Raw genomic sequence first — 16,680 nt, 5'->3', positions numbered from 1 at the left:
GTGTCTTGAGGTAAATCAGAACTCCGGGGGGGGGGGTAAATAAAAAAAAAATGTTTTGGTAGGTAAGTATGAGAATCGAACCCGTAATCTTGAGTTGGAAATTAATGTGTGAAAAAAAAATGGGCGACGTTACCATTAGGCCACCGCGACATACATACAACATACCCAGGTTTGAATTTATTTATTGAACTATAAAAACAGGCATGCGCAATAAAAGTTAACTCTGCTGCTTCCATTTGACCTAATTAAGAAGGTCAAATAGAAGTCACTGTTTTCGTTTTTTTTCCCCCAACAGATGTTTGGGGGAGGGGAACCAGCTCCCAATTGTCCAGATTGAATAACAATTGTCTGATGTACAACATTGATCAAAGCTGATTGCTTCTGGACATTTTTCCCGGCGCAATGCCGAGAACGTTGTTCGTTGTTAACTTTCAATTAGTTTCGCTTTTTATACGAAAAAGCCTCATCAACATGTGGGAAGCCAAAATAGCAATAATTTTGTAAGAGTGTAAATAAATCTAGATGCGACGCACTTTCCCAAATCGTACATATTATTATTTAGGACCCATATAAACAGTTGTAAGCGATCGTAACGACCCCGGAACCGTCTGCGAGAAAAGCCTTTTGAAGACATACACAAAATGGTCACACACATTTTGCCTTTTATATATATAGATTATTTAATTTTTAGGTGTATGTACAGAAGATTCTTAAAAAGTTCCCCTCCCAATATTAAGAATGGCTTTTTAAATAATAACGTTTGTATTTCAGCACAGTCCGTATTCCATAATAGTAAAATACTATCCCCCGATTTATATTAAGAATTACTTAATTATGTAGAAGTACAGAAGATTTAGAAAAAAAAAAAAAAACTCCCAATATTAAGAATGGCTGTCTTAATAATAACGTTTATATTTCAGCACGGTCAGTAAATTCTCTCTCCCTTCCACATATTAAGAATTATTAAATTGGTAGGTGTAAGTACAGAAAATTTAAAAATGATCCCCTCCAAACATTAAGAATGGCTTCCTAAATAATATTTGTATTTCAGCAATGTCCATATTCCATAATAGTAAAATACTATCCTCCTCTTTATATTCAGAATTATTTAATTGCCTTATATTGAAAGGCGTAAGTACAGAAGCTTTAAAAAAAAGTTCCCCCTCCCAATATTAAGAATGGCTACCTAAATAATAACGTTTGCATTTCAGCATGGTCCGTATTCCATAATAGTTAAATACTATCCCCCGTCTTATATTCAGAATTATTTAATTGCCTTATATTAAAAACTAGCTTGGGTACCCAGCATTGCTCAGGTGTTTGGAGATGTGTGTTGATCAAAAAAAAAAAAGGAAAGAAAACAGAAGTGGTAGCAGGCAGACAGGCTCGAATTTGTACCGTGAAGGAGGAAAAGAACATGAAAAAAAAAGTGACGTTTTTGCCACTGCATCCATCGCCAAACCGGGAGTGACAAAGATTTAAATTAAGGCTAGTCAATCAAAAAGAGGGGATGACTTTCAAAAATATCAGCGACCCCCTCCCTGTAGAAAAATGCCCAGTTGAGGGCGAAGGAATGAGTGTTTTTGGCCAATTTTTCGATATTTGTCGTCTGATGGGTTGAGCTTCAAAACGATACCAATTTCCTGAAAATCTGTCACCTCTTTCTAAAGTTTTAGGCAGACATACAAACATACATTTAAACAGACAGGTGAGATCTATATTATAGATTTTATATATATAGATTATATTGGACCCAAGTAATAATTTAAAAAGTTAAAAAAACTATGACTCATGAGTCACCACTGAAAATCGAAACAAAAACGTTTAGCTTACGATTTACCTTTTGACGTTAATGACTGCACTATGAAAACATGTTTACTGCATAGCTAAAAATTCAAACATGAACCAATAGCTATTATGTCACGCATGCATATTCGTTATGCCGTCGTTCGACCTTCACCTGGCAAATTTCATTTTTTTTATTTTCACACAGTTGCACCGATTTTCCCGGGCTAAAATCCAAATATGAAGTTTTGTATGAGTTCAAATATCTATATATGAAGTTTCATGTCTGTAGATCAAGAAATGAGGGAGAAGTTTGGTAGGTAAATTTTTTCAACAAATATATATACATATAGATAAATATATACAGAAAGAGGTTTGTATGTAAATATAACATTTTTACGCAAACATTACGCAAGTATAAATCATGTAGAATATCTGCATGAATATAATTACACGTAATAGTTAATTAAAGATCATCATCCCATAATAAAACCAAAAAACTAAAAGGGAATTAATTAAAATTAATGTTTAAATAAATATGCAAATTAGCTAGATATTTTGCAGATGAATGCAATTCCACAAACCATATATAACAAAGTTGTATTTTCTTTTTAAATAAATAGAACAAATGAGTTTTTAATATGAGTATCAATATACAAAAACAAAAAAATTATAGGTCGGTATATATACAGTACTAGACGACCCATGACCCATTGGCTCAAATAAATATTTAATGTAGATGTTAATAGAGGCAATAAAACTTAAGACAATATGCAGAGAAGGTATCGTTCTTAGAAAATAATCTTATTAGGTACAGAATATGTAAAACCTTTCCAAAATCCCTGTTAAAAATGGATGTCGATAAAAATAACATTATATCAGCACAGTGCGTATTCTATGCAAGTACTGATTTTGTTTTTGTTGATACCCATAAAATTTTCTAATCTTTTCTCAAAATTACTTTGGTTTACATTTGAAGTGTTTAGGCGATACTGTTGGTACCGATGAGTGTTCAGAAACCGTGCACGACATCCAATAAAAAATATCTACATGTCTATGTGTATAAATGTTTTGCTAAATATTGTAATCTTTTCCACAAATGAGCTTTAACTGTTTACACAAAACTGTCGGCATAGATAGATGTTCATAAAACATGCACAGTGTCTGATAAAAACTATATGGATACGTATATTTATACTGTAAAAGCATCTTCAAAATTATTTATTGGGGTTTAGACTGCAGTGCACAAGCACCTTAAAAATTGTCAAATCGAACCTATACTGCACAAGCACCTTCAAAATTGTCAAATCGGACCTATACTGCACAAGCACCTTCAAAATTGTCAAATCGAACCTATACTGCACAAACACCTTCAAAATTGTCAAATCGTACCTATACTGTACAACCACCTTCAAAATTGTCAAATCGGACCTATACTGCACAAACACTTTCATTTTTTTTTTAAATTAATACATAAAAACATTAACACAGTTAGGAATTAGGCAAGCATTACTTCAACATGAATTCCTGAGGGTAGTATCAGTCTCAGAATTCCAGTGACTATACATAATTTTTGGAATGTTACAACTAAGCCCCTAGCGTGCATTCGATTCATTTACCTAATTTTTGGAATCAGCAGTTCAGGCATGTGATTTTTGGAATATGACATCTTGTGTCAATTTTTTGTCTTGAAATTAGTATGTCACTCTGGATTATAATAACACGACACAGAGAACTGACATCAGATCCGTTGACATGACTAAGCATTTTTTCAAATATGTATAAACAATAAAAAGACCCTTAAACTTAACACACAAGGTGGTCAAGTGGGTGATCTCTCTTAGACTTAATTAAGCATTGTACACTGTCGGAACATATATATACTTGTACTTGAAACGACATTCACCCTGGAGGAGTTGAGTCTCAAATGGTTTGTTATGCCGGAGCTGGGCATATGGGTATGAGCCCCCACTGCTCTATAAAATGGTTCCATAAGGCGTGTGTCACTTATAACCTCTGACAAACAAATTCACGCCCATGCGTCCACGTCGCGAGACCGGTTAACACCGAATGAGCGGGAATGCAAGCGAGTGTTCAGCGCTATAACTGTTCATCTGCTCTTAAATCCAGCTGCGTCTGCCAGCAACCGGCGGCGCCTGGTGATAGTCTGCGTCTGCAAGGAACTTGCGGCAACCTGTCTTCAAACCCATGGAACGACTGTCGATAATCGGCGGCTCCATGGTCGGACTATCCCTCTGCGTCTGCTGATAATAGCATTATGTAATTACACAAACAACATTCGAAATATAAACCGTAGCGTCTTTAAATAAAAAGTACGCTAACAGAAATAATTTATTGCACGGGCGTCCCCCCTTTTTAAAATTCATCATTCAATAAGATAAAAAGCTATAGCAAACATCTAAATGAGTATTTTAACCATAGTTCCTGATTTCAAAAGGCGAAAAATTCAAAGATACATCTGCCTTACTTTTAATGCTAGGTTTATTCATGGTGTCTTTTAAATTTAATAAAAACTCTTCAAAATTTGCTGACGAGGAGACCTTGCTTATTAAAAACTATATGTAATAATTATTGTCCGTAACTAGATGTCTACCACAATAAAAAGCATTGTTTTCCGAAACGATCGTACAGATAATTGATTTTGTTGTTGTTCCTTCTTATGAAACGGATTTTTGATTTAATCATAATTTGATTTTTAAATTTAAATTATCAATCACATTACTTAATATATATATATATATATATATATATATATATATTTATATATATATATATATATATATACAAATATATATATATATATACATTTATATATATATATATACATTATATATATACATATATATATATATATATACACATTTATATATATATATAAATATATATATATATATATATATATATAAATATATATATAATATATATATATATATATATATACATTTATATATATATATATATATATATATATACATTTATATATATATATATATATATATACATTTATATATATAAATATATACATTTATATATATATGTATATACATTTATATATATATATATATACATTTATATATATATAATATATATATACATTTATATATATATATACATTTATATATATATATATATATACATTATATATATATATATACATTTATATATATATACATTTATATATATATATATATATATATATATATATATATATATACATTTATATATATGTATATATACATTTATATATATATATATACATTTATATATATGTATATATACATTTATATATATATATATGTATATATACATTTATATATATGTATATATACATTTATATATATACATTTATATATATGTATATATACATTTATATATATGTATATATACATTTATATATATACATTTAATATATGTATATATACATTTATATATATGTATATATACATTTATATATATATACATTTATATATATGTATATATACATTTATATATATGTATATATACATTTATATATATGTATATATACATTTATATATATGTACATATACATTTATATATATGTACATATACATTTATATATATGTACATATACATTTATATATATGTATATATACATTTATATATATGTATATATACATTTATATATATATATATACATTTATATATATATATACATTTATATATATATATACATTTATATATATATATATACATTTATATATATATATATATATACATTTATATATATATATACATTTTTATATATATATATACATTTGACGGCAGAAGAAGGGCATTTTTATATATATATATACATATATATATTATATACATTTATATATATATATATATATATACATTTATATATATATATATTTTTATATATATATATACATTTGACGGCAGCAGAAGGAGTAGAAGCTGCCTGCTCTGAGGATAAAGACACGAAGGCTGAATCCGTGAAGCAAGCAAACAGCACCCTTCAGGAAGCCTTGACTACTGCTAAGGTCATCACAGCATTTAAAAAATGGAAGGAACAGAAATCCCAGAATGCAATGTTCAAGGCCATGATGAAGTACCTAGATTGGGTGGAAGCAATTCTGTTTTTTGTAGCAGCAACTCGAAATGCTGACCTGGAACTCCATCTGCAAGCTGGAGAAGCACTTAGCAAACTGTTCTTTGCCATGGACCGCATCAAGTATAAGCGACTCTGGCCAAGATACATTGCAGATATGCATGACTTGAGAAGCAATCACCCTCATACATGGGAGGAATTACGAGCAGGCAATATATCAGTCACGGAAAGTGTCATTCCCTTCGTGTCTGTTGGGGCAGACCATGCATGTGAACACCTGAACAAACTGATGAAGACTAGCTCTGGCATAATAGGCATCTCCAACAATGCCAATGCCAGACAGAGATTTTTTCTGGCCACACCAGAACTTTCACGTCTGTCAAAAGAGTTCAAGAGTCAGTTTGGCATGGAAGCTGACAGAATCACAGAGCATCATGAGCTTGGACCAAGTGCAGTCAAGAGGGCACATGGTACAGTCGACAAGATCAAGGAAGCCTTGCTCAGCCATGGAAACCTCTTTACCACTAAATTGGAAAAGCTGTACAATGTGATCACTAATGCCTACATCCCAGATGAGTATGTACCACATATCTTGAATATTGATGTCACTGGACAGAAGTTGTATAAGGATTACGTGTCAGAACGGATCAATGGAGATGTCAGCCTCTGGGCCCCTGTGAAGAAAGAGAACAACAAGATGTTCCTTTCTGGGAACAAGAAGATTACAGTGAAACTCAGAGACAATACTGTGGATCTGAAGGAGACCAAGGACCTGTTTGCAAAGCTGATAGTACTTGCCAGGTCAAGCCGAGACATCAACCAGAAAGAGGCCATAGGAAACCATGAATTCACTCTGACACCAAGAGTACTGTTTGCCTCTGATGGAACAATGCTGCCATGCTACAACAAGTCCAAGTTAATCCATCTACTTGAGAAGCTGACAAGAGAAGACATGCCCCATGAAGACCAGTCACCTCAAGCTGGAAATTCTACCCACCAAGATGCAACGTATACAGGATTTACAGAGCCCACATCTACTGATCAGCCAAGTCGGAAGATAGCACTGGTGGATGGCATGGTGCTTGTGCAGAAGCTGAGCAAGAAACCAGCGACTCTAGTGACACTCAAGGATCTGAGTAGCTGCTTCAATGACAGACTGATGCAACTAACACGAGATTATGATGAAATCATCCTCGTTTTTGACACATACCGAGCAGATTCTCTGAAAAGTGCAACCAGAGAAAAACGAAGACAAGGAAAAGCTTCTGTTCAGTATCAAGTCAGAGATGACACTAACATCAAACACATCCCAATGAGGAGGTTCCTCTCCCATGACAAGACGAAGGCTGATCTGACTGACTATCTTGCTGCCCAAACTCTAGAGTATAACAAGGGATCATCCAAGCTGATCATCATATCTGCTTTTGGATACACTAAGAGCAACAGAGACCTGGTCTTTGAAGTAAATAACCATGAGGAAGCAGACACGCTGCTTATCCACCAGGCTGTGCTGGCTTCACAGCGAAACCCACCTGATGCACAGTTAGTATTTTTCTCTCCAGATATGGACGTTTTAGTGCTAGTCACAGCAAACTATGACCTATTGCTGAAAAACACGTCCATTTCTATGTCCTCTTGTGTTATACAAATTGAACCACTGTGGCGAGCTCTAGGTAAAGAAAGAGCAAAGGCTTTGCCAGCCTTCCATGCGTTCACTGGGACAGACAACACAGGGAGGTTCTCTCGTATATGCAAGACAACCTGGCTACAGATCTACCTCAAAGCAGACTCAGATGTTGTCAATGCTCTGCAAATGCTTATGGATGAAGCAGAAGTGACAGATGGAATGCTGTCAAAACTGGAATCCTTTGTATGTGCAGCTTACTCGCCAAAAGGGATCAACATAAAAACAATCCCTGAACTGCGATGGCATCTGTTCTGCAAGCATAGGGCAGAAAGTGACAGGCTCCCTCCAACACCTGGAGCTCTAAAGCAGCATATTTTAAGAGTCCATGTCCAAGCAAGGGTATGGGCACAAGCAACCATTGCTCTGCAGATTTCACAACTGGATCCCCTGGAAAATTGGTACTTCAAAGATTTGGATGGCACCCTAAAACCAATGACCACAGAGGTCCTCCCAGCCCCTAAGGCCATTCTTGAGATGATCACATGCAAATGTATATTTGACTGTTCTTCTGGCAGATGCTCCTGCAGGTCTAAAGACTTAGCTTGTACTGATATGTGTCGTGCAGCAGCCAGTGCGAAAACGATGAAGATTCCCAAGCTGTGATATATGAAAGTGATGTTGATGATGATGTTGATGATGATTATTATACATAGACTATGATCAAACATCTAATTATGTTTAAGATGGTTGCACAAACATTCAAAGTTTACAGTTAAAAGGCATTTCAATAAAAATAATTTTCTGACTAACTGCCAGGGTTGTTAAGTTTTTTACTCATATGTTGGATTATGTGTTTCAAAAGGGGGGTGGCGTACAAAAAATAAAATGATAACGTGGACCATTGACTTCCTTGACACTGAAAATGTAGGTTTAGCAGTTAAAATCATTGTTCCAACTTATTTAGAGGCTGCGGTATTACAAAACATACATTTGACGGCAGCCATTTTGTAAAATTCCAATATGGCTGCCATATATACATATGGGAAAATTTTATAACTACCACCAGTGGCTTCCTGGACCCTGAAAATGTAGGTTTAGCAGTTAAAATCAGTGTTCCAGCGTATTTAGAAGCCAAGATATTACAAAACGTACATTTTACGGCGGCCATTTTGTAAATCCAATATGGCCGCCATATAGGCATCTGGGCAAATGCAAACATTGGTTTTCTGATTCCTTAGACAATAACCTTTCCAAAAATGTATAGATTTGCAAATCTCCAAAAAGTTCCCACAAACGTTAAAATTGTGCCATTAGGAACCTGACTAGCGTTGATATTCCTCTAATTCCAGATTCTTTTCAAAATATCTTTCAGTCATAATCTGGTCTATTACTTGATTTCTCCTTCCTTTGCACAGTTGAGAATACAACAGCTTCCATTATATCCAAATATCCAAGATTCTGTTTTAGTAGATCTGCTGAATAACGTGAGAAAGTGCTTGTGTAAATAAAGTGCTGATATTTTGTTTATGTTGAAATTACTCAATTAGCAGGCTGATTTTTCTATTTAAAATAGCTTGAAAATTTGCATTTTCTTTTTTTCTAATTTCATTTCTTTGAAAATAGCTAATCAAGAATGCATTTTGTTTATTTCATAATTTATAAACAGTTTTATTTTGTATCAATATATAGTTAAAAATTAAAATTTTGTTTATTTCATAATTTATAAACAGTTTTATTTTGTATCAATATATAGTTAAAAATTAAAATTTTGTTTATTTCATAATTTATAAACAGTTTTATTTTGTATCAATATATAGTTAAAAATTAAAATTTTGTATCAATATATAGTTAAAAATTAAAATTTTCTACCACTAAAAAGACTTAGGTCTATTTTTTGTTTTTCTTTATGTTCCTTTTCTTTTCAATTTGTTTTTTTTATTTTAGGGAACACTTTCAGAATTATTTTCTTTGAATTTTCAATGTCTAGATTTTATCTTTATTTTTTTGTTTGATTTCCATTTTTAGATTGGCAAAAGACGTGCACTTTGACTATTTTGTCTTCACTCAACAATGGCCACCTGCAGTGTGTGTTGAAGCTAACTCATCTGTAAGTAAAGCTTTTCATTTTATATATTATTTTTTACTCATGTTTTTTTTTATTATTTTATATTAAAACAGAAACTATATCACATTTCTGAAAGATATTATATTTGCCAATTTATATATATTTGCTTGATGATTTGCCCACAAATTTACCAACTGCAATCTTAAGCTCCTCCTTCACCCATGCAAAAACAAAAGTACTAAAAATAAAGAAAAATTTTTATAGTGTAAGTAAGCATGACAGAAAAAAAATATACTATACAATATATATATATATATATATATATATATATATATATATATATATATTGTATGATATTTTTTTCTGTCATATATATATCTATAATATAAAGCTGAATGTGTGTGTGTGTGTGTGTCTGGTCACGAATAGGCTCCTATATGGTTGACTATTTAAAAAAAATTGATTAGACATAATGATAGAAGATGTATCAAAGACCAGGAATGGGTATGTTTGATCTGACAGAATGGTGGTTCATAAAAATTGTGGGGTCTGTGTTCGGGCCTGGCCCCCAAAGTATGGAAATAAAAAATGAAAAAAAAAACGTTTACAAGTGTTTTTGATACAGATGTACATAAGAATACTTTGATAAGTATGTCTCAACTTCAATAGGGATGGTATAATAAAATTGTGGGGTCTGCGTTCGCACCTGTACTCCATGGAAATATGGCACAAAATTTAACAAAGACTTTTCATATCTATTTGCATAAGTATACTTGATAATTATGTTTCAGTTTGAAGAAATATGGTATAATAAAATTATTAGGTGTTCGACCACCATAGAATGTAAATATGTCACAAAGTTTAACAAGGTTTTTTAAAAGGGGTGAGGGTCCACAATAACACCTTAACTTTAATCTTAATTCAGGTTAGCTTTTATTTATTTTTTTGGAGTTGAATCATATTGTGTCGAATAAATTCACCTCACAAATTCACGTTCTTATTAAAGTGAAAGCCAAAAAAAAGTTGGAACTTTAGACAATTCTCGACACAATTTTTCCATAACTCTGTTTTTTTCCTTCTCCACTTGCACATGGTACTCTTTCGAAAATAGATAAATAATAAAAAATAATATCATGTTATCATGTCAAAAAAAGGAAAAAATCCTGCTCACATGATTACGTGTTTTTTTAAAAACATTTACATAACCTTTTTATTTTTATTTATATATCTGTTTAAGCTTTTTTTGGTTAGTGTACTAGAAGGAATTCAGTTGATTACAACCCTTTCTGCGTGTTCTTTACATTACAATTGTAAAACCCTGAATCCGACGGCACAATACTATACCATTCAATACTGTAAAACTGAAACAAAGCTCTTCTGATTGAAAAAGTCGCCATTTTCTTCTTATTCATATTAATATCGATTCTTCGCTTTAAAAAACTAAAGTAATTACGTGTTTACTTTTTTAATATCCCATTTTGCTGTTTCGGATTGTTTTACTAAAGTAAGTAAAGCTTCATTATTTTTCAAAACTGTTTTTGTTTCTTTGTTTTTCGATATTTCGTCAATATTATTTAGTAAGAGTGTTTAGCAGAAAAGACAACAAACGACTACCCGAAAAAATAAATATACAAGAAATAAATGTTACCATAGTCAATAAAAGTTCAGTTCATGTTTTTTTTTGTTTCGAAATAGTTTTTAATGCTCTTTACTTGAAATAATTTGAGCAAACCGAAATTCGAGGCGATAACTACTTAAATTAATTTTTATATAAACTACACATGCCATAATCGAATATTCCTCAAGCACAAATTAACGGAAAACATTAAAATATGCTTATAAATATTCCTTTACGTTGACAGAACTCTCTTAAATTGTTAACACAGAATGCTCAGGTGCCCCTCCTTCAAATTGAAAACGGGGCTCTCCATTTCAAAGTCGCTGCCATTTTCATTTTTTTTAAATTGGTTCGTGAATTAAAAAAAAATTTTTACAAATTACTTAAAAATACAAACCAATGAACTTTTCTACCATAAAAGTAACTTTTATTGACTATGATAACATTTATTTCTTGTATATTTATATTATTATATATATAACATTTGTAAGGAAACATTATTTTGTTGGTCACTCTTGGCTACAAATGGAAACAAGGTTGATATAAAAAAATATATTTTCGCGAAAATTATCTTTACTTTCATCATATTTTGCTTAGGGTAAAATTTTTGAGTATCAAAACCTATCTCTTTACAACCCCCTCCTTTTCATAACCTATCATACTTTCATCAATCACAGTCCATTTTCTGTAGGTTCTTTTTGAACCCAGTCAACGACGGGTACTTCTGCTAGTATATATATATATATATATATATATATATATATATATAGTGTGTGTATGTGTGTAATACATATATATGTTAATGTGTATGTGTTTGTGCTATCTTACATGCTCGGCTATATTGCTTTATATATATATGTATATATATTTATATGAGTGAGCTTGTATGTGTGTGTATGCGCATATATGTGTATCTAAGCATGTGTGTATATATGTGTGCATATGTATGTCTGTGTTTGCATGTATGTGTATGTATTTATACATGTATGTGTATGCTTATTATTTATATGTACACGTGTATGTATGGGCGTGCATGTACAATGTATAAATGTACATTTCATATAGCTGTATAATATGCATATATATATGTGTACATGTGGATGTCATATGGAGATGTATGCATATAGATAAATGGTTATCAACGTTTTATCCCTATTTCAAGGGACATCATCAAAATGGAGTTAAATGCACACATTTTTTTGTAGGCTTTTCTATTGGACCCTGGTTAAAATATTATTATTATAAGTATCACCATTGTCATAATTACTTTACTATATTTATTTACTATTATTTTTGTTTCAACTATCACTATTGTTATTATAAACTAGCAATTCGACACCTATGGAATATTTAAGATAATTTAAAGTCTGTACAAACAATATAACAGTCAACCAAAATATTTAGAATGACTGTTTACATAAAAAACAGTTTGTTAACAAAACAAACTGACAAACTCAAGTACTGAAAAATTTCAACTCAATTTTTCGAAAAAAAACCAAACTATTTACCAAGCTGCAAATGCAGTAAAATGATTTTTAAAATTTTATGGAACTGAATTGAATTTTAATAAATTTCCTGCATAAAATTATTTTCCCCTCAAATTCACCGAGGCGAGTTCTTTTCTTTTCCAAAAATGAAAGGCAAGTTCTTACACACAAAACATCCCAAGCATTTAAAAAAAAAATTCCTAGCATTTGTTTTTCTTTTTTCTGTCTGAAGGATAATTTTTATTTTCTCTCCTCCATACACTTCTAAAAAATTAAAGTTGTCTACAATTACAAAAATCTCCCAGCGAAGAAGAACAACAACCAAAAACCCTGCTTATTTGCAAGCACTTAGGCAAAAGAAATAATTTTCTTTTTTTCTGGCTGAAGTTTTTTTTTTTTTTACTGAGAAAAAAACAAGTGTGGAGAAAATTCAAATGACGACATTAATGTTAACGCAACAACAACAGTATCTCGGAAGAGCTAAACCAGTAAGTAATTCAGTTCAACTTCTTTTTTATTTGCAAAAAAAAACAAAAAAGAAAAATCTATCTAAATTTTTTTTTGTACCCTCTCTTGGTACATAGGATGCAGCATTGCGGCGATGGAACAGGGGTTGGAGCTTAGTTGACAAAGTGGGATATATTAGATTGAAGACTCTTTTTTGAATATCCAAAAGGGAAAGGCTAGTGGCAGATGCACCAACACAGATGTGGCAACAATACTCCATGCATGGGCGAATGGTGGCCTTATAGGATACTCTCAGGTTTGAGTAGTCTTCTAGCTTCATAGAGGGAATCCACCTTCTTCGCAGCAGCCTTCACAATGTCCTCAATGTATTTATTCCAGTTCATATTGCCCGCAAATGTAAGGTAGGCTGACGAGTTTGAAGAAAGAATCCTCACGTAGAGTGTTATTTGTCATGGATATCGGTGGTTGAAGAAGCATCTTGTAATTGTTAAAGGAGAACAGCTTAGTCTTACTAGCATTAAATGTTAGCATCCATTTGCCATCCCATTCCAGAAGTCATTTTCTTATGATTCTACCATTGTTTCAGATTTATATGCATCTGTTCTTCTCGTGCATGTTATAGAGCGTTGTATCCTCAGCAAATATACCCATCTCGGACACAATATTATCAGGGAGGTCGTTTATGGATATCAGGAATAATAGTGATCCAAGAATCGACCCCTGAGACACTCCCACATGAATGTTATGCTGCTTGGATGTACATCCATCAATGACAACCTGGACGGTGTTATTGTCTAACAAGGATCTAATTATATTTAGTATATGTCTACTTATACCACAGGATTTAATTTTCATTAGCAGCCCTTTATGCTAGACTTTGTCAAAGACCTTGGTATCAAGGGTTAAAGCTCTGGCTTTGCTCATCTTATCTAGTGCATGGTATATGCATTCAGAAATGACTGTTAAAATATCGGCAGTAGAACGACATTGCCTAGTGGGTGAGTGGAGCTTGCTATAATACTTCCGTGTGGGAACATGTGCTCCAATGCCCGCTTTGCACCATTCAGTTGTCTTATTAGCAAACTTGTGAAAAATTTGTTTCCTCTATTCTATTTTTGTCCCTTTCTTTCCCTTTTTTTCTCTCTATGTTTTGTTTTTCCTCCTCCTCTGTGGTTAAAAGTAAAGAACCTTACCTCACGCATTGTGCGGCTCGTGTTAGGAAAGGAAAAAAAAAGAGAAAATAAAAATGGCTGCCCCCTGGTATTTATGGACTGAAAACCACGTGATGTGACGAGATCGGGGAGGGAGTATGCAAATGAGATGTGGTTGGGTCTCTCTATAAAAGAGCCGTCTTCTTTATTTTGGGCGTCAGTGAACCTCTCTGCTTCTCTGATCTGACTGACCTAACCCTAACCCTAACTAACTTCGAACTCTTTCCTATATTGAGAAATCACATGTATGTCTCGTCAACGTGACTACAACTCACGTGTTATCAACATGCACGTTTTTGAAACCATTTCTGACGACCAGGAAATTTCCTATTCTCTTTGTTGTTTTACAAAGGAATTTAACCTACTTCTTTAATTCTGTAACCCATATTCTATTATGCATTCTTTCTAAGAATGTGAATAGTTTCCAGCCAAATTTGTATTTATTAAATATTTTAACAGAATCAACAATTTATTGGACATTCCATTTATAATAACATTCTGTGTTTATTTTAACTCATGATTGGAATTCTCAATTCCAAGTATAGCTTAGCAAGTTTGAATCCTTGACTATCCTATTTCATATTATATGGAAAAATGCGTGCATGAAAAGTAATATTCTTAAGATTTTATTAAACCTGGAAAAGTAAGGACAAGAAATTCAACCTGGAAAAGTAAAGAACAAGATATTCTAGTAAAGTAAAAAATAAGAATTTTTTAGACTTAAAATATTGCAGCTAAAAATAAAATTTGAATATTGATAAATATTTTATTTATTATTTGCATATGTTGTTGTTTATTGTTGAGTTAGAAAGGGTGTCAGTCGCTGGATTGAACTTATTTCCCCCCTATTATTTGCATATATTTATGTAGTGAAAATTGTTTGAATAAAATTAATTCATTAGTTAGTTAGTAGATGGAATTAATAATTTTATAATTTACATAAAAATTAATAATTTTATTATATCATAATTAGGATCATTTAATTCTTTCTAACTCAACAATAAACAACAACATATGCAAATAATAAATAAAATATTTATCAATATTCAAATTTTATTTTTAGCTGCAATATTTTAAGTCTAAAAAATTCTTATTTTTTACTTTACTAGAATATCTTGTTCTTTACTTTTCCAGGTTGAATTTCTTGTCCTTTACTTTTCCAGGTTTAATAAAATCTTAAGAACATTACTTTTCATGCGTGCATTTTTCCATATAATCCATGATTTTTCCAGGCATTGCTATTGTAGTAATATATAAATTTATAATATTTATTAATGATTGTCAAAAAAAATTAGCTCTCAAACACACATTTATGCAATATTTATCATTCAATCACAGTAGTTCCGAGCCAGGGTCTCTACCGAGACTGCGGTTCATGAATTTGTGATCTGTATAGAGCGTAAACTAACAAAAAAGAAGATGGCACTCGGTGTCTTTTTAGATATCATTGGAGCTTTTGACAACATACCCTTCAGTAGTATGTTCAAGTCGCTACGAGAACTCAATGTGCCACCAGTACTCATCCGATGGATTGAGTATATGGTGAGGCACAGAACAGTTCAAGTAGAACTACTGAGGGCAACTGTTAAAAGGGAAGTAGTTAAATGAAACCCCCAAAGTGGGATTTTATCACCTTTACTATGGAACTGTATGCTGAATCCTCTTTTAAAGGAGTTTAAAAATAGGAATATTTATGCCCAGGCTGATGCTGATGACATCGCAGTGCTGGTCGCGGGTTCGAAAGCATCATTGGTCAGACGCATTGCCAAAATGGGACGACATTTTTCATCAAATGTGATAACGAAAAATTTGAGTTCATTCAAAGAATATGTATATCATAGAATTCACTAATATTTTTAATCGATAAATTCACCATTTTTTGCTATAAAATCATAAGGAGAGTTAAAAAAAATAGTTATTAAAAAAAAGTTTGGTTTTTTAATTATAAAAAAAACGATACACGGGATTGAACCTAAAATCTTTCCACCAACCCCCGGTACTCTAACCGTTACGCTAATATGTCATATTGGCAGAATCGCAGTAAAAATTATTTATATGCAAAACAGGTTATGCAAAATAAAAAAAAAGCGTTAGTCACTTATGTACTTACTCTCCTGTTTGTGAACCCACATATTTTGTTGTAACTTTTTTTCTACTGAACCAATTTTCGAAATTTATTTTTCAAAATGTAGCTAATGAGGTGTTCAATCCAACTACATAACCTTTTGGAAATTTGGTTGCGAACGGAATTAGTGGTGGGGGTTTGAATGTGTCTCGATTCATTCAATTTCGGACTTAAGCATATATTCAACCACTACCGTGG

The 16,680-nt window shown here is 32.1% G+C and overlaps 1 protein-coding gene across 4 annotated transcripts in view; it reads left to right on the top strand.

The window, feature by feature from the left end:
• LOC145256395 (ribonuclease Oy-like) overlaps window positions 1-16,680 on the top strand; it is a 456,188-nt gene that overhangs the window by 224,346 nt on the left and 215,162 nt on the right. For all 4 annotated transcript variants that reach the window (XM_080115250.1, XM_080115249.1, XM_080115253.1 and 1 more), the window contains one exon: window positions 9,534-9,615. In XM_080115250.1, coding sequence (XP_079971376.1) covers window positions 9,534-9,615 — 82 coding nt within the window. The remainder of the gene's footprint in view (window positions 1-9,533; window positions 9,616-16,680) is intronic.

This window comes from Euprymna scolopes, chromosome 32 (assembly GCF_053919585.1).
Source record: "Euprymna scolopes isolate OS-2025 chromosome 32, ASM5391958v1, whole genome shotgun sequence".
Classification (NCBI taxonomy): Eukaryota; Metazoa; Mollusca; class Cephalopoda; order Sepiida; family Sepiolidae; genus Euprymna; species Euprymna scolopes.
The sequence above is the reverse complement of the archived record's forward strand: the minus strand, read 5'-3'. Positions and strand labels throughout refer to the sequence as shown.